The 27,289-nt window shown below is 43.8% G+C and overlaps 1 protein-coding gene across 1 annotated transcript; it reads right to left on the bottom strand.

The window, feature by feature from the left end:
- Nucleotides 1–2,725: 2,725 nt before the first annotated feature.
- On the bottom strand, nucleotides 2,726–23,730 carry CCDC50 (coiled-coil domain containing 50). Its single transcript, XM_010021015.1, has 11 exons — nucleotides 23,634–23,730; nucleotides 23,146–23,208; nucleotides 21,646–21,775; nucleotides 16,742–16,832; nucleotides 14,122–14,239; nucleotides 7,207–7,313; nucleotides 6,567–6,611; nucleotides 5,910–6,014; nucleotides 4,881–4,960; nucleotides 3,803–3,900; nucleotides 2,726–2,745 (listed from the first exon to the last, which is right to left on the bottom strand). Exons 1-11 carry the CDS (start codon nucleotides 23,728–23,730, stop codon nucleotides 2,726–2,728), a joined length of 954 nt encoding a protein of 317 aa, XP_010019317.1.
- Nucleotides 23,731–27,289: the final 3,559 nt, after the last annotated feature.

Genomic DNA, 27,289 nt, shown 5'->3' on the forward strand with positions numbered 1-27,289 from the left:
ACTAAAACTTAGCAGAAGAAGACAAGTTAAAAATAAAGTTAAACATTTTTCTGTCATAGAAAGGAAATATTGCTCCAATTGTTTCTTTTTAAGAGATCAGCTTCACTGTGCCTCTTTCCGGGGATGCATGCGCAAGGTGCTGATTTTGCATCTTGCCTATGTAAGCTGCAGAACTGTGGCTGCTGAGCCCCAAGATGAGTTGGGTCCTTGTTCATCCATGAACTTCACTCAACTCCTATCGACGTTAATGGGACCATGGTATCTGCCTTCCAAATGTGGTTACTAAACATGCAAGTCCAGCTGTAACCTTTGCGTCAAGAAATCTCTAACCTGCATGACTACATAAGGCCCACAAGGTACACTGGATAAACAATTGTTCTGTTTATACCCTATTTACTACATGCTTTCCTCATCTACCATGCCTAGCATTTCTCTCTCTAGATAGGTGTTAGCCCTTTCTAACAAAGCCTTAGGACCCCCCTTTTCACAAGGGCCATGTAAAAATGAAACAGGAGAAACACAAAGGGCAGCAAATGAATGAAGATAGGGAGTAAAAATAAAAAGATAAAGACTATGGGAGGCCATAGAGCAAAGCAGCCCATAAAACATTCAGCACTCCCTGAAGCTATCCAAGGAAGTAGCAGATGCTCCTGGGATCCTTCACTCTGGCTCTCACTGTTAGTGCCATGGCCTGAGGAGGTCATTAAGGAGATCTTACGGCTCCACAGAGTAGACATAGAGGTGTTCTTCAGACAAACAAAATTAACTGGACATTCCCCTTGTATCATTTTCTCTCACTCCCACTGAAGTCAACAACTTGGATACTCTCAAACATCCCTCCTGAATTAACAGCTTCTTCAAATGGCAGCAGGCTCAGAGCCTTTAAGATTTTTCTAATTAGGGTAAGACAGAAGTTACATCAGACAACTGCATTGCAAGAAAGCCCATCACAGCCACCTACAGAGGACCAGGAAAGGCCGAATTCCCAGTTGACAATTTTCCCTTTCCTTTTGCGTAGGGTCACCCCATGTATATTAACTATAAAGCACAACCACTTTCTGATTTGGCAGGACTTTTCCCCATCCAGTTTTCACAAGTTCACCAGATGATACAAGCAGCAAGGCCTTGACTGGGGTGTTTATAGAAAGATTTAGTTCACAAAACCCCACCAAGCACCCATTTCACAACAATAAATAATCTGATGGCAATGGAGGGGAAAAACCCACAGAAAAAAAAAAAAAGGCATTTTCAGCAGTAAAGTTTTGACTGCTACATGAAATACAAAAATAAATTTTTACAGAATAAACTCTTTGCAGATGAGGTTGCCACAGTGGCCCAACTTAATAAACAAAAAGAAAAAAAATAGGGTCTATGTTGATCTTTTTCTGGGTCCTTTAAAACAACACTAACACTTCTGAATGGACAGAGATGGAATAAGAAAAGGGAACAAGGAAAGCAGAGTAAAATCTAGCCACTAGCTGGAAAATTTCCTGAGAAGAAGCTGCAAGCAAGCAAGACCTTCCAAGTGATGCAGGTGAGCAAGCTCACAGTCTGGAAGCAAGGATACACAGCTAGCAGGATGCTGCCAATACACAAAGTCCCGGGCATTTTACACAGACAACTTAAACTTGCAGACCCTGCTGTGCCCTACACAGCAATAGTTTTATCCCGACAGGAGTCTACAGAGCAGTGTAGAGGTGAGGCAGTCAGCACAGACATTGTGTGGACTGTTCAGTTCTCTATGTCTAGCTCAAAGTTGCCAGTAATTGTGGATTTTTGATCCAATGTCAATGCCCATATGGCCTTCCTTCAGCCCCATGTTTCCAAGACATATGCAGGTTCAAACACAAGTTACTGTATGCAAGTGCATCAGCAGCTGAGCTAGGAGTTACAGTAGCTCCTACTTGGCTTCAGTGAAATTCCTTGGCTTCTATCACACAAAAGCTCAAAGCAGGTGACCATAGAGGTCCCTTCAGGCATTTAAATCTGAATGATTATTCCCAATCCACAACTCACAGCTTCATCAACTCCCTGGCATGTCTTAAGACTTATGCATACTAGGTCTAACATCCACTGAAATTGTCTTTTGATTGTTCTATCCTATATCCTGGAGCTAAATGTCTAGTTAGTCCACCCAGGTTGCTATTCCATAGGCAATTTCTTCTTCACCAGTTCCAGGTTCTGGCTTTTGCTGGTGCACGTTATGAAGATGCTCTCGCCTTCCTCCAAGCATGACTGTCAGGTTGGTTCAGCTGTCTTATCCAGCACAGGAGGAAACATGTTTCCTTGTATAACTCTTTGCTAAGTCATCCTAATATGGAAAGAACTTGTAGTTCTGACATTCTGATGCATTACCATAATCAAATTACTTTCTTGGATTTTCCTCCCTGTTGTAAATGCATCTCTATGTGTCCTATTTGCCAAAGCCCCAGACAAAGCTTAAAAATAAAAAAGAAAGCCCCAAAAGACTGTAAGAGGGAGCTGTTAAGTCAGCTAGTTGATTCACACAGCTCAGTGGTGGCTAGATTATACTGCACTGCTTAAGTCATCACATACGAGTGAGAAATTGAAATGAACAATGCTCCTTAATATGATGACACTTAACGAGGACATCCTGGGAGTGGAGGGTGGACCTTCCATTGGGTAAGGAATCAAGAAAGTTGCCTGGCAATTCCAGTAATGTTTGCTACAGAAGAGTCAGTACCAAAGCAAAGGTTAGCACAGTTTACTGCTTCCTACGGGAACCTGGAAAGCAAAACAGAAAGAAAGAAAAAAAATAAATAAAAAACCTGTAAGGATAGATCCTGGTGAAGAAAATACTACCTGCAGCCATGTTTTACTTGTCCTGCCCTCTTGGGTGTCTGTGCGACTTCCACGGTACTGGTAAAGCCAAATGCCAAAATGGGAAACAAGTTCCACTTACCCAAGCAAAAGGAAAAAGGATAGGTCCACAAGACAGGCAGACATTTGTATTTCTTCTAGGTTGTGAACAGTGTTGCAGCCACATCACACAGTCTCACTAAAGAAAACTGAATGAGCACTCAGCTTACAGACTCTATATTAAAGTGCCATCAGCTTTCATGCTTCTTTGATGGACACAGAACACAAAAGCTTCCCAAACTTTAAATTTTGAGAAGTGTCCACATTTCAATCACAATCAGTGGAGCTGGAAGAAATCTGGGCAATTGACTCAAACTCTGGCTTCCCCTTTCCTTCCCCAGAGACTCTATAAATAACTCAGACAATTGTCATTCAGGTTTAAAAACCATGGGGGTGACCCTAACTACACTGCTCTTGGGCCAAGTGATTTTAGGAAACAAGCCAACAGTGCAGTGCTGAGATGCTACAGGAACAAAAAGAGCGTGTTCTCAGGACAAGCTTCTGTCTAATCATCCTATCTGCTCACCAGACAAGGTGATACTGAGAGATTTTGTCTTGTATCAGACTGTTTGATAGTAGTGAGTCACCTAAAATCCATCTCATCATTGACTTCATGTTATTTCTCCTTCATCTGCTGCCTGGATTTACAGTCGTTCATCATTAAGAGGTCACAGAGAACATGCAGAGAGCAGTTTGGCAGACTCAAGGCAAACCAAGTCAGCTTTTTAGTCTCTCAGCATGCAGTGTTCTCAGCAAGTACAACTCAACCACTGACTAGCATCACTTGCCTGCTGGGGGCAATAATATCCTTTCCTCCTCTCTCTTAGCATCTCTTTCAAACATCCTGTCCTGCAGGCTGCTCATTTGAGGAAAACAGCCCACAATAACCCAAGTGCTGGGGCAGCTATGGGCTTGATCCTACCTTTAGGAGAGTGCTCAGGTTTGGGGATCTGGCGCAACGGGCTGGGCTGGCTTGTGTAGTACCCAGGGTGTTCAAAGTCATCATGGAGAGGCTGTGACCTGCCAAGCACAGTGAAGAAGTAGTACTGGGTAACAAAAGCCTCAAAGGCGTAACAGTGTGGCAAAACAGCGTGCTGCCTGGTCACTCTGATACAAACTGTCTCTGGCCCGGAATTCCCACCTGCAGACCAGCTCCTCTAAACACAGCTGGTTACTGTCTTCTGTGGTGAGAAATACACAGTGTTTACTACTTCTCATGGGCCGCTTTGATTTGTCAGGAAACAAAAAACTTCCATGACAAAGTTTGTTGCAAACCTTACTCAAAAGAGCAACATTCAAAAGTCTTTAATGCCTGCCCAGTTTTAACACCAGACTATTTTAATACGATCTCTCTCAGCCTTCACCTGTGCACCTCATTTGCTGTCTCTTTCACAAATTCAACAAGACTTTCTAGGCTCATATCTGGACAGGAAATCAAAGCCACCAGGGTCACTTTCAGGGTTCAGTCCCTTATGAAGAGCACCAGGCCAGGGTACCAATTGATTCAGCTACAGAACATTCCCATTGCTCTGTGATGAGGTACCCCAAAGCACAACATGCTTGCTTGCTGCATGGTGTCACATGCAAGAGTGGGAGCAGTGTACAGGGCTTAACAGGGAGCGAGGACCCAAGAGAGCAGCTGTGCAAATGAATCATGACTACTCCTCCATGCCCAGAGATGACATTTGGTTTCACATCCCCAGAAGCTCTTTAACCCTCTCAATGTGTCTCTGCCATTTAACAAATGTCACTGCACAAGCTCATCAATCTCCATCAGTGCCAGACAGGGAGACCAATATGGACAAATGCCACGAACACAGCGAGTGACTCATGTCACTGAACACCTCACAAGCCAAGTGCCCTCCATCTCATTTCAGTGCCAAAACCTCTGCTCTCTACCAAGCCCCTTACGAGCGGGTCAGGCTGGTCGCCCCACAACTCCTCCCTAGACTCAGCTTCTGCCTGCATTTCCCCATTTATACCAGCCAGTTCAATCTCACCTTGAAGACCTTTCACCTTTGTGTCTCTGAGTTTCAGGCCCTTCTTTTGACCTTGAACGCGTGGACTCGCTTGTATCATGCTAATGGGAAGAAGAAGAGAAAGAAGCTCATCTGCGTGCCTTACAAGTACACTGAGGCTGCCAGGGCTCCACACAGTCCTTTTGTGCTCAGTTTATACACACAACTAACCACAGACAGACATGGGCAAATAGCAGTATCAGGACTAGTTTCCAGTACATGAAACTGGGCAAAACTCAATTTTTGCTCTAAATATGAAACAGTGCTGGGGGACCTGTCCCAAAGCTAGAGTTGAATGCAGTCAGTGTGTAATGACTATGCACATGGCTGAGCTGAGCACGAGGGACCAGATGCGTGCAGCTGTGCTGCTGCAACCACAGTAAGGAGGCTGAAAACATCAGAGCTACTTCCAATCGGCCACCATGATTAACACAACATCCCCTTTAGCACCTTACCAGTGCAGACTGTGAAATTTGTTCCCTATCACCTTCTGCACTGGCTAAAACAACCCACTCTCACCTGTATAGCAAAGCCTCTGCAATATTACTCATACAAAAATCCAGGTTGGATACAAGCAGTACTTTCATTATAGAGCCAATTTTATTATGAAGCAGAGTGACAATTGGAGCAGCTGCATTGTCCTTATACCTGCAGTGCACAAGCAGAACAAACTACTGCTTTTAGTGCCACAGCCAGAATTTCAGCAGAAGCAAGGTCCTGTACCAGGACTGACAGTGTTTTAGGAAGGCCACAGGGTGCTGTGACATCTAGCACCATCCTCCAAGGCCATAGCCCAAGGTTTACCTTGCTTGAGGCTGAAGCAAAAGAGCATCTAGCCAAGCAGGTGGCTCCAAAAAGCTTGGGAAGCAGCCGAATAACAGGCAGCAAGACACTTTGGATGCAAAAGCCTGCATCATTCCTTTTGCTCACCACAAACCCTCATGTCCCCCTCTCAAAATGGGAATAACATTATAACACTTCATTTGTGGCACCTCCTGAAGCTTGACATACCTTCCAGTCTTGATCATGCCTCCTCCTTTCAAAGGAAGACTTTTCTCTCTCCTTCCCTTTCTTGTAAGCCTTTTTCTCCTCAGCCATCAAGAGTCGGGCAATTTCCTAGAAGAGAAAATAGAGAGTGTGTCAGACAGTTTTACTGCTTTTGTGGGTCTGAGTTATTTAAACGCTCTCCAACAGACAGCTGCTGAATGAGAAGGGTGCAAAGCCAGGATTCCATCCATCTATGATCAGAAATCAAGTGACAGGGCAGAATTAAGACTGACTACATGCAGCATGCCCACTGGATTCCCAATTTGCCAGAACTGTGTTTGCAGAGCCTTTCTGCCCTTTATTCCTTTTCCTTCAATGGAGCAGGGTGTGTGTGTGTTTAATCTCATAGCATCTCTGATAGTCTCCCTTCAGGCTGAGTTAAAACAGATACTCTTGCACAGCCATGAGCTTACCTATTCTGCCATGGTTGCAACAGGCAACGCAACTTCCTCCTTAACCAGCCTGAGCATATACATGATAACTAGCCAGGAGCAAACCCCAGGGGAGCCCTGAGCTTCCCCAACAAGGAAGGAAATGAACAAGTAGAGGGTCAGAGGAGGTAAGTGTTGTTTAGCAGTTTTCACAAGTAAAGGAATACTGCACACATTTGACCTTGCTCACCTCATCTTGGGCTACTTGAGCTGCCTTCTGATCTGCCTCGTCAGCCTGAGGAAAAAAAAAAGGGGGTGAGGGGAAGGAAAAAAAAGAGACAAAAGGACAAAAAAGTAACACTTCTGATTTATTCATACTCATTAACTTGCGTAAGCAGGGCAAGCAGGTACCCATACAAATATGCTACCATTGTCTCCAGATTTATTTAGCCACCTCAATACTCTCCTTCCACCAAGCACCAAACTGTCATTTCAGCTTTTCAGCTGAGTTTTGCCCTCATCTATCTGCCAGGCCACACTGTAACACATTGCCCATCCTGCTGCCCCCTCTTTCTCAAAGATGGGCACTGGCCCGTCTCACTACTGGGCTGACCATACTGAGTAAAGGCCTTATTACCTACCTGGAATTACCAATTTAATATCACTCTGCTTTGATTTTTTTAATTTTAGGGTGTTTATTTAAAAAAAATAACACTCTGCTGGCTGGATGCCAGCTGTCACTCCATATGTGTGTGTATAGGATACAAAGGTAATTACCAGAACGCACAATAACAAGACTTTAGGTCTTAAAGTCACTATCACATACAAAAAGTTGTCATCACTGGCTACCTTAGTTCCTTCGAGCTCACTAATGCATCGTGTCTACTTACCAGAAGTTCTTCTTCCTGGAGCTTCCGAGCAATCTCTGCATCAGACAACTCCTGTTCCCTTCGGGGTGTATCATACATGCCTTGCGTCATCCCCCTCAACTTACTGCCTACAGAATTGAGAGAGAAACCAATCAACCCAATCATTTTCCACATGCTTTGGTAAGGAAATTCCCACAATTTCCTGAGCCACCCACAAAAGCTCCATTCAAGAAAACCAGAGACCATGACAGCGTACCTGCCAGGCAGCTGGTTTGACAGTACCTTTAGCTGAGGTGTAGAATGCACCTTAGGGAGGTTTTTCTATGCATACAGAAGTATCTGATACACCATGTCCTTATATGACAAATGCAACTATATAGCAGAAGAGGCCATGTCTTTTGAAGCAGTCTTTGCTGACACAGTGATCCTAGCAAAAGAATCATGTTTTTTCATGCTCTGCACATACACTGATACAAATACATTGGCAAAACCAGGCAGTGGGAACACGCTGACAGAAATGACATGGGCTGCCAAAGTTGCCTGGGAAAGGCTCACATAAGGTTTCAGACAATTTCTTTGTTAAGCTGACCCATGAATTCTACAATTCAGTTAGAAAACAGCCAAGTAAACACTGTTGAAGTTCATACAAGGTTCAGGAAGTGCTCTGAGCACAGTTTTATCTGTTTGTTCATTTTAAAGTTAAACCATCTCCAAGTGATTTAAAATGTTGCATTCTGAGAGTCTCTCCGTGGTCTATTTGCATCAGGCCAAAGGAGTCTCACTGTAACCCTGTTATAAAATGTATGACTTCACTCGCATACAATGAATGCCTTCTCCTTCCATCTGCAGTCTGAACTGTATTATTCAGAAATCTCAGACATCTAAATGAGCTTTCTGCTTTATGCCTGAAGTATATACTCCAGATGCCTATATCTCTTCCACCTCAAATCCATAAAATTTTTTCCTTTCCATCTTTTAAATCCAAGGGGTGTAACATGAAGTAACCAACTGACCTCAAAAAATTTTGTGTGCATCTATCAACAAACTACCATAACACTCCACTAAGCATCCCAAAGACTGTAGTGGGCCAGAGACCTCATGCATCAACGCAGAATAAAACCATGGAATAGGAAACCACCTCTTCAATGGGTAGTAAGGAAGGTATGTGGGGGTTTCTACTTTTTGTTTCATTGGAATGAACTGATGTATCATCTCAATCAATTAACACCCCTCTTGCAAACCATCTTAGCATAAGATGGCTTCAGCTGTGGCATGTTGTGTTTACGAATATGACCTGGCCTCTCCCAGCACACTTTGATCAATCATAGCTGTGAAGAGTTGCAATCTCTAGACAGCACAAACCCTGGAAAAATGTACCAGCTTGGTCAGAGTTAAATTATCCAGAATGCTTCCAAACAAACACAGTTTTACATGCTGAAATGAAAAACAATGTGGCCAACAGGCTCCTGTACAGCATTAGCTCTATGAAGAATAAAAATTTCCAGGAATTGTTTGCTGGCCAACCTGAGGCTGAGCTTTCTTCACACACTGATTGGTGTCAGGCTTCATTTGCTCAGAAGACAACAATAAACATTATTTGCACATCACTTCTGCCCACACTCAGGGGAACACGAAGCACACCATGACCATGGCCCACAGGAAGAGGATGTGACCTTCTGGCTATTTTGACTTCATGTGATGGATACTGAGTCACTTGGACATACACTGTATCAGAGCAAATCATGACCTACTGATAGCATGTAAAGACCTGATTAATACCTTCCACCCACCCCAAAAAAAATCTCTAAATGCCTACTTCTACTAAAAGACAGGTCACCTTCACCCCCAGTGGGATTTTAAGAGCAGAAATATAGATCTGGATCTTTAAAGCCCATCAGACCCCAGGTGTTATTGGACAACAAGAACTACACAGGTACACATTTCTCAGAAAAATCCACTTGTACTGAATTTGACAAGAATCGCATCTAATAAATAGAGCCCAGCTGGACACCTAGTGCCACTACTGAACTTTGCCCAAACTGAATTGATTATGTTGCCAGCATGGCTTTCAGTAAGGGATGGAAATTGCTGGCTTGTTAGTAATTCAGCAAACTGTCTTCATTTACAGACCTGCACCCCAGAACACAAGTGTAACCACAACATTTGGTTTTCTGTTAGTTCTTTTTTTTTCTTTTTTTCAAGGAGACCACAGCACAAATTATATCACGGAGAAAAAAACAAACAAAAAAAACCCAACAAAAACCCAAACAGCTGGTTGTTGGTTGGTTGTTTTTGTGGGGGTTTTGGTTTGGATTTTTTTTTTTTTTTTTTAATTAAACATAGGATAATGTGAGCACCATTTCCAACAATACCTTCTTACCCCTCCTCTCTGATGCCACAGAACACATTAGGATATAAACAGAGCAAGAACATCAACGGATAAAAAGAATCTCACTAAATAAGGGAGAACCCTGGGCAGGATTCACAATGTACACACTGCAGGTGGATATCAGAGATAAGCTTTTTCAGAAGAAACAACAGAGATTTCAGACACCAGGATGGGGTACACAAAGGTCCATCACCACACGTATGTACACCTTCCCCATCACTTGGTTACCTGAGTCTCGCTGGCAGTATCCAACCTTCCCCTGGGTCACAGCATGTGGGGAGGGGGAATGTCTCCTGTGTCCTGACTTTTTGTAGTCTCTCTCCTCACCCCTTCTACGATCAGCTCTAGATTCAGCATCATGGAACTTCTCATCATGCACCATCCTGTGTGGCAACTGGCCCTGATGACGTGATCTGTGTTTTCCAGGGCGCACCAGCGGGCTGCCACCCCAATGCCAACTCTCCTGCTCAGCCTCCAGTTCCATCTCAAGAAGAGGAAGGCGCTTTTCTTGCTTTGTTGGCTTTCTGCTGTGCTGCACCTGGTCTGCAAGTCCATGCTCTGACTCCAGGTCAAGACTGAGAGGTCTCCAAGCCTTCTCCCTGCTGGCTGCCCTCCTCTCCTGCTGCTCCCAGCTATTGCTGTGGTCATAGGTGCTGTGCTCAGCCTCTCTTTCCAGGTCAGGGCTGGGATGTCTCCTGGACCTGCCCTGGCTGGCTGATTTCCACTCCTGCTGATGGCCACTGCTGACTTCCCTCAGTTGAGCAGACCTCTGATGATCCTCCGAGGTGGAATGCCTGTGTTTTGCTGCACTGCTGGACAAAGGCAAGGGTGCTTCTCGGTGCTCCCTCTGCAAGCACGTGTGCCTGTCACCACTGCATGCCCTGCGAGGCTCAGAAACCTGCTCTCTGGGGTCACCCCTGGGGTGCTCTGAGTAATGGGGGGACAAACAATGACCAGGTTAGTGGTGCGCGGGTTAATAGTGGTTCAGCAAGGCCAGACACAGAGCATGCAGATGAGAGAGCCTGATGCAAGGAGAAGCTGGAAATACATGCAAAACATGATGGTATCAAAAAGAAGAATAACAGGGATATAATTCTTCCAAGATATAATGGGGGACAGAGTGAAATTGCAGCCTGGCCATCAGCAAAGCAGCACAGGAGGCAACAGAGTTGGAGCAGAAAGCACAGGTCCAGCCCAAAAGCGTGTCCAAGCACCTCCCAAGGAAAGGACAAGCCAATATGGAGAAGAAGGTATTTCAATGATGTCCCTGGGGCTTAAAAACAGCCAGCAGAGAAGCTCATTTGGTGGTATGGCACTGCTGCAGGATACTGAAACCACCAGAGAAAGGCTTGCAAGGAGGGTGCAAGATGCAGGTAAGGGAGTGGGGATGCATCTGTGTGTGTGACATAACAGACTATCACATATCTCTTGCAGACCCAGAAGTTTCACGTCCTGCACGTATTCATTGTCCAAACAGAACTTTAGGCTCTGACTGCAGAGAGGGCTACAGAAATTTAAGGGCAGTAGAAGACTTCACAAAAACCAAGCTCCTGACCTTAGCAACATAGCTGGAAAAGCTGCTAACTTGGCAGCTTGGTGGTTTTTATTTCCTCCATGCTTTCCAGAAAGCAGGTGGAAATTTCCTTTGCTTTTAGTTTCAGTAATAAACCTGACACAGCTATGAGGATGCTGCAGTCTGCCTGTTTGATTTATTTTCTGATCAACTTACTTGCTAAGAAAAATCACTGCACCGAGTGAATTATTATTTTGCTACAGCAGCTTTTAAGAATGAAAGCATATTTCTGAAGAAAAAAAATGCCTCAAAGCAGGGGCTGATTTGAAACAGAACTATGCAAAAAAAAACAAACCCCCAAAACACACTACGAAAAAAAACAAACAAACAAAAAAAAAAACCCAAAACAACAAAACCAAAAAAATCCCCAGTACCCACGAAAACTGCAAACTCAAAAAACAGCAGAGTAAGACTTTCCTTCTCCAGGAGAGTAGGTGGTTTTTTATAGTATCTGAAAATATTTAAAATAGATTTCACTGTACATAAGCTTCATTCTGTTTTAATAAGTAGCTCTGCCTTCCTTCAATCATCTAGATTTCAGGGTGGGAACATAAAAAACCCCCCCAAAAAAAACCCCGATACCACACCTAACACCAGCACCCTCCACCAAATCTGAATGTTCCCTTCAAGTCAATCTATTCAGAAAAATCTTCCAGAGCCACCGAAAATACAGTCTCCAGAAAACCCACCTTGAAAACAAATCTGTGTGACTTTCATCCAGAACAGGTGTATTTTTAAAAATCCAAGAACTGAACATGAACTGCTGCAGTTACTCTAAACTGCTTGTTCTTTCTGTTCAGTTTCAGATCATTCACATGATTTACAAGAAGCAAATATCCAATCTAAGTGACTTCCTGAACAACAGAGACAAGAGCCTGAAAGCAAGACTCAGATTTGGAACAATATTAACTAAAGTCTAAGAATTTAATTTTGTTACTAAGGAAAGCTGAATAAATACAGCAGCAGAGAGAGGAGATCACAAAAGAGCAAAGCGCAGCTACACTGGAAAGGATTGCTACAGGTAACACAACCAAGCCAGACAGCCCGAGCAGAAAATTTGCTTTTGCGGTATCTCAGGGAGATTAACTCCTTGGCAGGCACCAGTTCCTATGGCACCTTCCATAGGGGCTGTGTAAACACTCTTTAGGTCCTGGTGTTACTCTCTCAAACAGCAAGTGACTGAGCAAATACAGAAATGTTTTTCATGGCACAGACACTTCTGGGAGTTACTCTGCCTTTTTTCATGTTTATTTTTACAGTTTTTAAGAGCTGACATTGCTTTGGAGCACTAGCCCTAATCCACATACTTTCTGGATGTGGGGAAACTTTTTATTCAGTCTCAAGTCAGACTAAAACCCAAACAAAAAAGCTTTTTTTTGTTGAAGATCACAAGTAATGAGGACAATACAGACCGAGGATGCTGAAGCCTAATCAAATGCTGATCAAGTGTTTAAGAGTTTCCAGATCAATGGACTAGATGATCCAAGCATCAAAATCCAGTATAGTCCTTTCTCGGTTTTAAGGAGCATGGATCAAGAGCAGCACTACTATTGAACGGTCAGGAAAAACAACTTCCACCTCACCTCCAAGACTACAGATTACTGCAGGAAGAAAAAAAATCAGACCCACAAGATATCCTGCTATCCAAACCCACACCACAGTCTCAGTTTAATGAGTCACAGGCTTTTATCAACTGATTTCTGCTATAAAAATCTATCCTGTCCTACCATCTTTGCATGGCAACACTATTGTCTACATTGTATTTTTTCAGGGACTTGAACCATTTAATTCTGAAAAGCTGGAGTGTGGGTTAGCCATACGACTCCAAGATCAAAGTCTTTCCCAGCTCTGTACATGTAGCAGGACATATGGTCATGAAGTTTCCACTTGGTTACTGTTTTGCACTTGTGCTTTGTGTTTTCTTGGCCATCCTTGAACTTCTTCCGAATTGAAATGAAAATATTTTGTGTAAGTTCAAACAAAAGTCATTTAAAATCGGCAGCAGCAATGATGTTAAAATGAGACACCAATGGAGTTGATGTTAAAGTAAGAAATAAGAGGATTGATCTTCATCTTCACAATCTGTTAATCAAAAGCATCCCATCTTTTCCCCACCACATTTTTTTTTAAGAAAGAACACAAGAACCACCACCAGTGCGCAGCAAAGCCATCCCCCAGATTGCTCCATAATTAAACATACCCTGATTCTCTCCTTCCAGTTTAAAGAAGGTCTGTATTCAATCATAAAAGCTGGCCAAGAGAAAGCAATACAGTGCTGTGGGTCATATTTTTCCACAGTGTACAGTCCCAGATGATAATCACAGCAAAGACATTCTGTGGAGATGACCTTGTTATTCAGTAAGTCATTCAAAGCAGTTGTGCTAATTTTAAAGCTTGGATACATACCTGCACGGAATTATTTGTGAAAGGGCGATCCATGAATGAGCATTTATTCATTTATGCAGTTGTGCCAGCATCGCACATGAGCACATGAAACTGTTTCTCTTCAAATGAAGGCACAGAATTGCGTCTGCATTTCTCTACTGCTTATGGGGGTTGTACAAGTGGGGTCCCACTTGTAATGCTTGTGGGGTTTATCAGCTACTGCCTTTTTTCCACAAGCCATTTTAGAACATGCATGCATGGGTGTGCTTGCACATACGCACACCCTACCCCTGTGCTTTAGGCCATCTTCTAGGACATAAGAAATCACAAAATTGTCTTCTCCGCTTTTTTCTCTGGTTTGTTTGGGGTGGTTTTGTTTTGGGGATTTTTTTAGGGTTTGTTTTTTTGTTTTTTTTTAACATTTCTTGATTCTTGTATAAAAGTGTGATCTTGACCCTGGGAACTGATGCAATGCTACAGTGCTGAACGCAGAACTGTAGGATAAGGGAAGTCTCCTGAACGGAGCTGCCAGATCACCAGGTTCACCTATACTGCCATGATCTTGATTCTCTATCTAGCAGAAACATACCTCCATTTTCTGCATAATAGCTATCTTCATAGCCTGTGTGCCCCTGGGATTCTGTGTAGTGCTTCTTCCGCTTCTTTTCTTCTTGCAGTTCCTTCTGCTGTAGAAGACGGGCAATGTCCTGCAGAGATGAAAGGAAAGAGACATTACCTTTCCCACTAAAAAATGTTTCCAGATGCTTCTGTTCAAATTCTTAGCTCAATTATAAAAATCCTGTCTGAAAAATTAAACAGGTTTACTCTGAAATTCAGCCCCTGGGCTGGATGAAGCTTTCAACTTAGCACTTGAGACAAGGGACCATCTCAGCAACCAGTATCCAACCTCACCCAGGTCCACCAACTGAGCTTCCAGCACTGTGGCAGACTTGCAGGTTCCTGTTCCACTTGCACACAAGCCTGCAAAGCCCTAATGGCCAAAGCATGGCAGAAGGGATTGTGTGTGAACCTCAGCCTTTCAGCAAGGATTTGGAAGTCGAGCAAGCACACACCTGCTCACACAAGTGCACTGGACCTCAGCCTGGACTACACCAGGAAAAGAGAGGCAAAGACTGTCTTCCAGGCATTTCAGACTGGAATAAGGTCCCAGAGCAAGTCATGAACTTGCTTCAAACTGGCTGTAATTTAGAGGGACTGTAGGATGCCAGGCAGGGAATGTATCAGTTTGACAGACAGAGGCTGATGGAAAAGAAAATCGAAAGGGACATTAGGAGAATCAGGCTAGGTACAAGGCAGGACTGCTGCAGGAACTGCAGACGTTTATCTTCTATCACAGTTTTGGTAGATGTGCCATCAAATACGACAGCACTCCATTTTCTCAATTGGTTTTCCTTTGAGATGACTAATGGATCAACAAGGTCTATCAACAGCAAACAGCTCCCTAGGGCTTACTCTTTTGGGGCACAGAAGCTTGCAAGTCAGTGGAGTGAGTCTGAAGCTAGGAAGAGAAGCTGGAAGTTAGCAGCAGGAGGGCATGCTAGCCCTTTGAATGCTATTCCTTTAAGCCTCCCTAATCCCCAGGACCTTTACAGAGCCATGCATGTAAAGTGCACATTGCAGCCAGGAATGGCATCACTGAAATGCAAACTAAGAGTATCAACACTCTCCAGAGCAAAGCCAGCACTGGAGGACAGAAATGAGTGGGTGTTCAAGTACAAACTAGTATTTCAGGATTCAGATCAGATCTGCTCAGTGACCACTTCTGTGGAGAACCTGCAGAGGCTCTGCCCCAATTTAAAAAAAAAAAAAAAGAAACAAAATAAAAAAGAAACCCAACACCTCCCTTTCCCCCCAAAAAAATTTCCTTCCCCTGACAAGGTTAATGTCTTCTAGCAAGTACAGTAGGTCTGTAAATATATGGGCTTAAGCACATTATCTCCAGGACTGAGACAGCTCAGGACCTGCAAATCCACACAAACCACTTCTTACAAACTGGACTTATAAGCAAGAAGGCTTAGCACTGCATTTAAAAACCCTGCAGGCCAGACTGGATCTGCCTCAAGCACAGCACTGGCATAACGCTGCTAGCCTCTACTGATACTAGAAAGCTATTGTGTACGCTGGGCAGCTACTACACTCTCGTGTGTGACAAGTTGCGGGGAACTGCTGTCAGACTGCTGACATGCCAGCAGCTTTCTACATAAAGCAGGAAGGAAAGATGCAATTCCCACAGCCAACATGAGAAGTATTGCACCCCATTTGCCTGCCTGGTAAAAGTAAGACAGATTGTCACATTTATAGCACAAATCCTTAGCCAGAGTATTCCTCCGACCCCTGTCACCTGAAGCTTCTCTTTGAAGCCTTTCCACATCTGCTTGGGCAGCCTTTCAGTACTTGCTTGGAATTAATGGAATAAGAAGAAAATGAGGTCTTGCACAAGCAAACTGATGCATCTGTCAGGTAAGGACAGATTCTTATTTCAGGCTTTTCCAGGAAACACAGCCTTGTGTTAAACCTCCTGCTATAGAGAAAATTCTACCAGGTACCTCTTGAGCATCTTAAGACTACTCAGACTTCTCAGGAAACTATCTGTAATAAAAATGAGGCCACTCTCCAGGCTCACACAGGTGTTCCTCCACCCTCTGGCTTTCTTGAATACCCAATTTGATATGCTGACACAATAAGGTGATCAAGCCAAATCCATTGACAAACCACATTGCCCACTCTCAAGCAACAGCAGCAGTGTAATATTCTGAAATCACAAAAGGAATCTATTACCAAGAAACTGCAACAGGGTGTTCAGACTGTGAAAGACTAAAGTAAAGATGAAGTAAGTTAATGGAGAAGCCAGAGATGGATGGCTGGGCTGAGGGTGCTGCTGAAGTCTTAGCACCAAAGAAATCATGACCTAGGATTCTCCCAAAAGTAGAACTTGTCTTCTTGTGTATAGGTTGCCCTCTTCTCTAGCAAGGCCACTGGCATCAACAACCCTTGTGACCCTTGAGCATGGGGATTGACTGTATCTTATTCCTGTAACAAGACTCCCCAAAATCTCTGTGCATGGAGGGATCTGTGAAGACCAGGCCTGACACCAAGCAAGCCAGCTCCTGTGGCTAATGACCAAGAAATACCTGCACTGAAAGGGCTGCTACAAATAGCCCTGCCATCCCTGCAGCTTTAAAGGTTACCTCATCTTTTTCCTCTTGCCTGCGGCGCTGCTCCGCTTCAAACACAAGCTTCACTTGGATTTCCTGAGCAATCTCGCAGTCCTGTCGTTCTCTAGAAGGCAAGGAGACAAGGATTATAGGCAGCTAAAGTCACAGGCACCAGCAGCCTGGAAAAAGGGGTAAAGGAGTTAACGAACCCATCTGATTTATACAGAAGAATTATTGCTTAGTGTTAGCACAGAGCCTATGAATCCTTACCAGGAACCAGAACTCCCTGTACTTACTGCTGGCCAAATTTAGAAAACGGGTCCCAAAACATTCACAAACAGAGTATAAAGCAAGAGAAAACAGATTCATAGCCAGTTTCCTAAGAAAGGAAGTAGGTACCACAGGATAGGCCAAGGTAGCACTAGGAGTCTGCAAACAGCCTAATTCTGCTGAAGAGCTTTCGTGCATGTGGTGCCAAAGGAGGGGTTTAGGAGTAAGGTTAATGCAGGCATTTCTGGGAAGTGGTCTTCACATGAAAGCCAAGAGGGACGAAGTGCAGAAATGCTGATAGTAAAATGCAGAACATAGGCCAAGTGGAGGCTGGAGGTGGCTGTTCAGTAATGAATGAGAAATGCTGCTGCTGTGGGATGAGACACAAAAGCAGAACTGGTGCCAAGAGGCAAGAGAGTGACGTGCGTCAAAATGAGGCGTCAGAGAGCCATTGTCGCAGTGCCAGGGTAAATGTGGGAACACAAGATTGCATTAACTGGGGACAGAGAGATACTGCAGTAATTGAGACACGAAATGAGACTTTCATCTGTGCAGGTAGACTGGAATGGCCATATTTCAGGGATGTCATACAGAAAGCATCTGCAGGAATTGTGTCACACTCAGCTGTGTGCTCTGATGCCCAGCAAACAGGCTGGCCAGGGGTTCCTGAAAAGGGCTGGGGGATTTGAGAAGAAAGATTAAGAGCTCTCTTTTTCATCGCTGTTGAAACTGAGCCAAAGACTAGCTCTAAACAGGTCATAAAAATCAGTCTAAGCTATTGCTGCAATTGGGGCTACTGAAAGGGAAGGCATAGAAGGAGGTGGTGAATGGGAAGAGCAACAGGCAGAGCTTGCATTATTAGTATACTGTCTTTTGGAGAATATACTGATGATGATCAGATAGGTGACGGGAGGACTACCAAGAGTATATTATGGAACTCAAGCAAATATTTCAAAAGAAGCAGATTCAGCTATGTCAAAGTTGTGCTGTGTGGACTGGAGCAACTAGTTCTAGGCTTGAGCAAGGATCACAGCATAAATGACCTAGTGAACTTGGAGGCAAAGGACTGGAAGAGAGTCTAGTACAGGTGTGTAGGAAATTAAAATAGTAAGAGCAGACAAGCACTTTCAGTAGCAAAACAGAGAAAGTAGAATGGCTGAAGCAGTCAGTGGCACCACAAAGCCTTCTTTTATAGAAAGTAGAATGAGAGAAGCATAAAGTAAATATGTGGCTTAGGGAGCAGAGGAAGGACACTGCAACAAGAAGAGAGTTTAGAGGACAAATGCCACCATGAGACAACTAATCTGTCATAAGGAACAACAAGGAACATGCAGCAGGAGAGAAAAGAAGCTTCTTTATTTCTGTCAACTGCTCCTTGGGAGCAGACCTGCAATTGGGTACTGCATGTTATTTATATCCCCTTCCCCAAGCACGTATGAACCCCAAGTCAGCGTTACAACATTTCCTTCCATTTCCCAGACCACCACACTCACAAACAACTATGCATATTCACAAACTGACTCACACCTAGAGACACCCTGAAAGGCACTCAGGAATTTCAGTGTTTGTAGGGCTGGAATTATCAGTAGGTCAGATATCTTCAGACATCATGTTCTTTTATCCAGGTAATAAAACCTAGCATTTTGTGTGTGTTCCTGTATGCATTTCACTTGACTCAAAAGAAAGGCCTGTTCAAAGGCACAAAAGCTCACATAGCAGCAAATCTAGTTCTTGAACCTGCCATATAAAAAGGGACCTTGGCAAACCTGGCACCAGCAGGGAACCAGTCCCTAGCTGAATATGCAAATCCTGGGGAACAGGCTGTCAGTGGGCCTAAGACAGCAAATCTTTTATGACTCCAGTCTCAGAGGACACGAATCCAGGTAGGAAATCAGTTAGAAAGGTCAGACATACTGCATGTCTCCAGTTCCCTGACACCTGTGAACTGAGCTAAGGTGCCAAGTTCATCAGCTCCAACTGACTTGCTAAATGCTTAAAATACATCTTATTGCAGACAAACAGGAGATAAAAACAACTAATCATCTTTCAGAGCCAAGGCATCAAGGTCATTGCTTCTTCATTTACAGCAAAGAATACTACAAGTAATGCAAAAGCAGAAGCATTTGCTTGTTCCTGATGACACAAATCTTGGAATACACCATATCAATCTCTAAGAATCACTGAACACCAACAGGGGATCATATTCTGGGTCTTACTTCTCAGTGGTAAATACTGAGACTTGATTAGTTAATCAACATAAGCTAGTGCTTCAACTTGACTGAGCATAAGAAAATAGGTTAAAGAACTTTGATAGCATTTCTTGTCCTTCAGTTTTTTTAGTGTGAGTTCAAGTGCCCGTCAGTCCCCATAAACTGGCCAGAGCAAGGTAAACATCATCATCCCTGGACATCACTACTATGTACATGCCCATTGTTTCCGGGCAAACAGGAGTGCTAACAGTGTCAGGGAAGCTCTGTATCAGTTTAGGAAAAAGAGGAAAAAAGTCAGTGTGATTAGAAGCCATTCACATTGGCTGCAGGAACTAATTGTTGCCATATGAGGAGAAAAAAAAAAAAAAAAAAAATTGAAAGGTTTAAGGGAACTGTTTAAAGGAACTGTTCACATTAGTTTAATAGAACCAACACAGCAGTGGAAGTGAAACAAGGAAGGAGCATATTTTCACGGTATGTTTTCATGGTATTTCCAACAGTTATTTTAGCAACCTTGCTACTATGCTTGGCAGCATACAGATTGCTCATCTAGATGTGAGAGATGCTTCTAAGGAAGCATGAAAATAAGGTTTGATGCTTCCCTGAATTCTTAAAAAGTTATTTCTACTCCTTCATTTATCTTCACAAAGTCTTTCTGAGAGAATCTAGGATTTGAAAGACAAAAGAAAGCCCTTAAATTTGAAGAGCTTTTTTTATGTTCCCTGTTTCTAAAGGCCACCCAGTTCTGCCCATTTACTCCTATGATCACCTTGCAGTGTCAAACTGTCCTAGCTGATTTGGAAAGCAACAGCAGCAAAGATCATTTTGTTGCCAGAACATGCTGATCTTTCACAAGACGACAGTGGGAACGTACAAAGAATTAAGGAAGAAAAAGATCCAATTACAAAAGGATGCCTCCAACTTTTTTTACTATCCTTGCAGAAGAGCTCATGCTTTAAGGAGCAGAACTGCTGCTGACACAATATTTTTCATCAGCAGTTCTGCCCGTAACTTGGTCCACAAAGTTCACAAATACCATTTTAGAGTCCAACAAAAAGAAAATTGTTTGCAGTTCCCAGCAAGTAACACAAAGGAATCATCTCTGCCATACAAAATTAATTTTTATGTTGTCACTTACATGCTCACATATCTAATTAGTAATGAAGACAAAACTCTTGAAAGAAAGCACAGACTTCAGATACACACATGTATCTACCCAGTGTGGCCCGACCATGCTGGGATCATTTAAAACACTGGCTGATCTGTCACGCCCCAGCTTCAGATCTTTTATGAACAGCTCCTTTGAAGCCAGTCCTATATCTCACACATCTGCAATACAGAGCTTTTCTACTCCATCGCTGTCTCTGCCAGATGAGCCACCCAGCTGTAGCTGGTGGGTGGCATCAGAGAGCATGACACAAGCCGGGAGGCAGCACACCCGCTGGGGGATGCATCCTGCCATGCAGACCCTGCATTTGCAGGGAGCCCCATCTTTCATCACTGGGATCTGACTGAACCCTGTCACACAATCCATTTGTCTCTTGCGTTGCAACAGACGAAGCTGGGGGGAAACAAAACACACCAAACACACACACACACACACACACACACACAAAAATCAAACAAAAAAACCAAAGCCAAAAGCCAAAACAAACAAACAAAAAAATAAAAAATAAAATCACCAACATCCACTCTGGATTGGAAAGTACAGCTTGTTTCACCCTGCGCTGCCATTGTTTCATTTCTACACCAGCTCCACAGCTTAAAAGCCATGGTACACACAAAGCCAAATCACAGGCCACAGGGTCAGATCTGGTGTGGGGGTCCTGAGCAAACCTGCAAAGCAAACTGGATCACTCATTAAACATCCTCCCACAGCTGCTGCACAAGTCAGACTGCAGGAGAAGGCCTGTACCACAACACCCATCTCCACACCCTAGTACAGGAGACTCTCTTCCCAGGTCACTTCACACTGGAGTATCTGCAAGCGCAAGCAGGAGCTTTGAGAAGCCCCCCAAAAGCACTCACGAGGCACAATGCAAACCTACCAATATCTGCAATTTCCACAAGACAGAGAATTCACTGTAACACTGTGTATTTCTGTGGTGTTATTTCTTCTTTCTCAGACTTTAGCCAGGGACAAGGTAGATGCAAGACGCCAAGTTACCCCATTTGCCACAGGGAGCAGAACAGGAAGGCTCCTTCTCATGGTCAGGCAACAGCAACTAAGCCCGGATTGGCCCCAGGACCACTTACTCCCACCACTGTTCTCATTACTGTGTGCCAGAGCCTAGTAGGATCGATACTTTTACAGCAATAGATAACCAAAGGAAAAAGAAAACAAAAGGCTGATCAACCGGAACCCCACATATTGTCAGTCAACTCAAGCCAAAGCAGCTGATTTCAGCGCTCTGACCAAACAGGACTAGCATTTCAGCAGCTCCATCCCAAACTCACAAGTCTTTTTGATGTTTTTGGATTTGAGCACGTGCTTTCAGATCCTCCTCCTCTTGCAGTTGCTTGGCCACCTGCAAGTCATGTTGCACGAGACGATTACGCTGAACATTTGTTGCCAAGTGATGCTCAACTGGAAATAAACACAGAAAAGAACCCCCAAATCAGCCTGCAGAACTTCATGATGTGAACGAGACAAAGCAAGTGGGAGGGAGATGCCAGGCCAGAAGGGAAGACAGTTCTTGTCAGGGAAACATGTAGTATGTCTAAAGGTGGGGAAGTCCTGAACTGAAACTACGCTAGCAGCTTGAGATTGCCTCATTTCAGCAGTGAGGGGGCTGTATATGTGTGTTACCAAAACAAGATCTGCATATCTTAAGCACATCCAGGTTTATAGGGAATGCTTTTTTAGGCTTTGAATCTCATTTTCTGGCCATGGGAAATTACCCTAGATTAATAAATTATGGCTGGAAGGGACCAGCAGAGGACAGTGAGGGTGAGCTGAACCTAAACCACTTCTGATGGATGTTTTGGTAATTTGTTCTCAAGAACCTCTGGAGGAGGAAACTCTTCTTACTCTCAACATAATTGGTCCCAGAATCTCACTACCTTTATATTTAGCAACAGAGCAACTGAGTACTATAGCGAGTCCTTTACCATACATGGATACTGCCTGCAAGAAAAGATGGCTACGTGAGCTGCAGCTGAGAGCCATCTTTACTTCAGTGGTCTCAGGTTCCAGCAGCAAGGGCAGAACTTCAGTGCAAGCTACACACTTGGCAGAGTAGCTGGAATGGTGTTAGCACCTAGGAATGGTAGATACCAATGGTCTTGGCACCCAGCAAAGAAGATTAGAGGCCACCACACCCGAGCTGCAATGCAAACATACCCAAAGTAACAGATAAGCATGTCAAACGAAGAAAATAAATAAAAATCACCAGCCACTTTGAACTTCCTGGCTGTACTTTTTTTCTTCCTTTTTAAACCCTGGTAGTGTACAGCTGCCCTACCTCAAAGTGTCTTAAGAGGAAGCCTCCTTTCAAAAGGCAGGCACTAGCAATTGTAAAATAAGTACATAACCAGATCTTTTCTGGTTGCACCTCAGGTCAGCCTACAAAACTTGAAGATTCCAAAACTGCTAGTAATTTCTAAAAACCGTGCACAGCAACAAAACTTCAAGTGCACTCCTACATGCATTTTTACGATGAACAGTATAAACAAACTCAAATCTAAAAAGAGAGCACAAAATTAAAACATAAAATGTAACTCTAGATACAACTTGAGGTTGTATCTCTAGGGTACAACATGAGCTGGGGCACAACACAGAATAGCGTTACGGGACATTGAAGACAGTAATAATATTCCATTAAAAAGAACAAAAATGAAATCAAAGCAAGGAAGGTTTTTCTTAGCAAAAAATGAAATAAAAGCAAGGAGGATTTTCTTAGCAAAACCAAAGACATATCTGTTGGGAAAAATATTCCAAAGATCATGGGTACTTACTCTCCTGCTCCTGTAAGTTGTGGGCCAAAGTATGATCTTCCAAAATAGCAAAGTCTCGACACACTAGATAGGGAAACAAAGCCAAGAAAATCAGAATAAGTACCAAAAAAAAGAAAGCATCAAAAGAGCTATGGGGGTCAGGGGAGCACACATACACAGGGACTCCTAACATACTTTCTACCAGCCAAGGTCTGGACTTGGCCTGTTTTCCCTCTCCTTGTAGCTATTTTTGCATGCGTTTACTTCTTCATCCCTGTTTGCATAAAAAGCCTTCTCTACTCTTCCCTCCACCTCCACTTCTTTAGTTTAAGACCAGAATTGCCTGGATTAAAAACCCGTGTACTCCACACAGACTTATACCGATGCCCACACTGACTCTGTTCAACTAAACGCAAAAGCAAGGGTTTGTGCTTACTATGACTTTCTTTGCCATGTTAAGAGTCTGAGAATAGTATATTCTCTGCACAAAGGTACACGCACACTGTCACCTGTCCGAAGTGGAGCAGACTGAGCTGCATGGCTCTCGCTGCAAGGCATTTCTACCCACTCAGGCATCATTTTACAGTTGATTTTTGTAAGCTTCATTGACTTTTTTTTAAGTGCAGATACTGGATTTGTACCTAGAACCCAGACATGGGATCAACCACAATATTACCAGCAGGGATAAGCACAGCTTCTTAAAAGATGCTGAAAACAACCCGGAAGCAAGTTAAATGGGAAGGTGATGAGCTCTCTTCAGCACCAGCCTGAAAGCAGCAGATTTTTGCCAATGCCTATCACTTTCACATTTGAACTTTCAAAGGAATGCTCTACCCACACTGTAGAAAAACACCAGTACTTATTTTTAACTTGTTATGATAGGCAGCAGGTCAACGAAACACAAGTCACGTAGACACTGGGACAGGAGGACACACACAGCACCTGGTTCAGCCTTTTGGCGGTTAGGTGCACATGAGCTACTCAGTGAACCAAGGTCAAATTGTGCCCTGTGCCCCCAGACTGCAGGATGAGGCCCCGCTCCGCACATCAGCCATACACAGGGCTCCTGTCTGCTTCAAGGAGAGTTTAAGACAGATCCACTGAAAAATTTACACTGGAGAGGTCTGTCACTTGTGTTTCCCTCAATGTGATAAGCTAAGCCGCCCAACATGACCTAAGAGGGGAGTATGTCCCATCTGAAACATATGGCACAAAGCAGAGAACTACAAGGTACCTCTGACACTGCAGAGGGAGGCATGAACCACTGCCACTGTGCTCCACAGGAAAAACCTCCAGGAAAGGCTACGGTTTCTCTTTAGCAGCACAGTGACAACCTAGAAGAGAATGTGAAAATGAACCCAAACTCCCCCAGAACATATCAAAACTACACAGGGAATTTATGAGGAATCCCTTTATGAAAAGGATTCAGAGAAGATAAAAGATCTCCATCACTGCAAAGGGTGGAAAATACAAGGAAACAAGAAGGTAGCTGCATCTTCCCAAGCCACAGTCTGACGAGCCTTCCCTCTACTTGCATTGATGCACATGCTCTGCTGGAAAAGGATCGAGATGTTCCTCTGCACCCAGGTATCTTCACAAAATATCTAGAAGAGTTTCAAGTTGTGTACACACTAAGAGGTCAGATATATGATAAAAACTAAAGCATTTTCAATAGAATTTTTGGCCAAGTCTTTCTGGTTTAGAGATGACAAAAGTTCCAAACGGCTAAAACAGTGTGTCAGGGAAGGAGAATGACAAGCAGCAGGGTGGAGATGAGGACAAAGACTATGGTGACTTGCTTTAAGCACATACAATTCTGGATGGTGCAATTAAGATTTTGTTGCATTTTGTTTGTTTGGGTTTTTTTACTGCAACTTCTTTTAAAAAAGGAAAGAGGATACAAAACACTAAATAGCACTGAAACACTTCCAGTGGGCATATATATATAAAAAAAGAAATGATGCCGTCAGCCATAGATCTGGGAAAGCCACAGCTGAGTTGCAGGCAGCAATGCTATTTACAGGTGACATACCCAGTGCACTTGGTGATCATGAACACATTTTTTTATGGGATAAGGCAAGGCGATCTTGCCCATAGAGACTTTATTTCTGTGGTCCCTAATACTACTTCAGCTACATAGTACAATCGTGGAACAACCACCTTCTGCTTACAACAACCATTATCTGGCCTGCCAGAAAGGGATATCCAACTTGGAGGTTTAAGCCCTGCTATCAGTTCAGAGCTAAGCAAAGACACCTCAGTACAAAGCCACAGTCTGTCTAAATCTAGGGCTGAGATTTTACTACCACATATTCAAGAAGCAGAACTTGCTCCTGACAGTTACAAAAAAAAAGTGGGTGGAGGAAGTGTTATTTTTAACTACAATAGGTCTCTGAACAAGTCCACTGAACATCTACCTGAACAGTTGTACTAGTAAGACAAAGCAGGCAGCAGAGGAACAAGGGGGAACTTTTCAGAGCTGCATAATTTTTGCATTAAAATCACTGCTGCAAGAAATGTTTGTGGAACTGCATCCCTGCCCTTCCCAACTCCTTTCTGCACGGGCTCATACACTGCTCTGATACCCGTGGTATTCAAGAACTCTGCCTTGTTGGTCAGTGCCGATGATGCTGGCAGAGCTTTGCTCCATCCTCCCCAGAGAGGCACACGCACAGAGGAGGACTTCAGGGTTTTTTACTCCATTCTACCCACACCCAGACACAGTTTTGTGTTTGTTAGTGAAATAATACATTGACAGAAACACGCTTGGCATACAGGCAAGAAAGTAGGAGGGCCGCAGCAGAACACTGCTGTTCTTGACAGTCTTGCACCAACCCCCCAAAAGTCTCATGTCCTCCAGTGAGCTTCATTCCTACAATATAGCAATGATTGTTTAACCCTTTTGGATTGACGGGCCACTAAAAACTTTCTAAAGAAAGCACGGACTCAAAAGGCCAAGTGCATATATTTTCATGTTGTTCTAGCTGCTCCTCCAGAGATCTGTTCATAATCCATAGGTCTCCAAAGTTAAACAAGCAACCAAAAATAAAGAAAACAAAACAAACTCCTCTGGTCCTCTCTTCCTACAGGCCACAACTGAAAGCTGCTGGATTCCAGAGACATAAAGCAGGAACCAAGAGCTGAGTTTCTTTGGCTCTTCAGGACTGGTGTGTGCCACCTCCCAGAGCTCACTGCCTGGTCCAGGAAGCAGATATAGCCCAGGGTACCACCACCTGCACTTCCTAGCTCAGGACACAAAATAGCCTAGTTCAGATCCAGCACTACCTTTAACATGGCCACACAGCACCCAGGCCTTAGGCCCCAAACTTCCACCCGCCCTGTCTCTGCACAGAGGGACAAAAGCAAGTGGAGACAATGCCCCAGGATGAGCTACCAAGTTGAAAAGCCTAGACACGAATATCAGGGCTTGGTCTTAAAACAGTGATGATTATCCCACCAAGATCCAGTGCAGAGAGAGGGAAGCTGGATTGTTATTAACAGCATGGATGTTGGAAGCTCCTAAATGTCTGGGCTTCCATGGTGCCCCCATCTCACAGAGGACTCAGCATGGCGCAGGCTGGTGGGGCAGCAGCAAGCCCAGGGTTTGTTCACACATTTGGATTCATTCATGCACTGCTGAAGAAGCCACTTGGCTGCATGTACACTCCCATTAAACTGCTCTTACAAACCCACAAACGGATGGCTTGAGCACACAGCCCTTGCTTTGTGCTGCTGAAGCTGCTGGCAGGGCAGACAGCACAAGAAGACCTTTTGTCACTGTCAGAAACTTGGCTGGGCTGGCTGCCTCCAGCTCATCAGAGCACATTATTCCCAAGTCTCATCAGCCTGAGAACAACGTGCAAAGGAAGATGAGAATATCCCATTACAAATACAGCGAAGCGCTGTCAGATAGCCAGGTGGCAAGAGATGGGGACACCTGCAACTCCCTAGCAATTTTGGGGTGATGGCAAGTGCAGAGTATTCCTTCAAAAATAAACCCAGGACCCATGACACAAGCATGATCACAGCTGCAAGCAAGGCCAAGGAAACCTACCCTCCATCCTTGAACATATGTATCCAACAATGAGGCAATTATGAAATAATTTGAGATGCGGACCAGCCAAGTATGGTCTGAAATGAAGCTTCATCAGTGCTAGTCTTCAAA

This window comes from Nestor notabilis, unplaced genomic scaffold, assembly GCF_000696875.1.
Source record: "Nestor notabilis isolate BGI_N333 unplaced genomic scaffold, ASM69687v1 scaffold18548, whole genome shotgun sequence".
NCBI classification, from domain to species: domain Eukaryota; kingdom Metazoa; phylum Chordata; class Aves; order Psittaciformes; family Psittacidae; genus Nestor; species Nestor notabilis.

What these genes read in the sequence shown, in the direction of transcription:
- CCDC50 (XM_010021015.1), bottom strand. Translation starts at nt 23,730, where the DNA reads ATGAAGCTTACAAAAATCAACTGTAAAATGATGCCTGAGTGGGTAGAA. An exon ending in CAACTTACAGGAGCAGGAGA is followed by an intron (nt 21,776 to 23,145) that starts GTAAGTACCCAT and finishes GTTTATTTCCAG; the next exon opens with TTGAGCATCACTTGGCAACA. An exon ending in AAAGGTGAAAGGTCTTCAAG is followed by an intron (nt 3,901 to 4,880) that starts GTGAGATTGAAC and finishes TGTGCTTGGCAG; the next exon opens with GTCACAGCCTCTCCATGATG.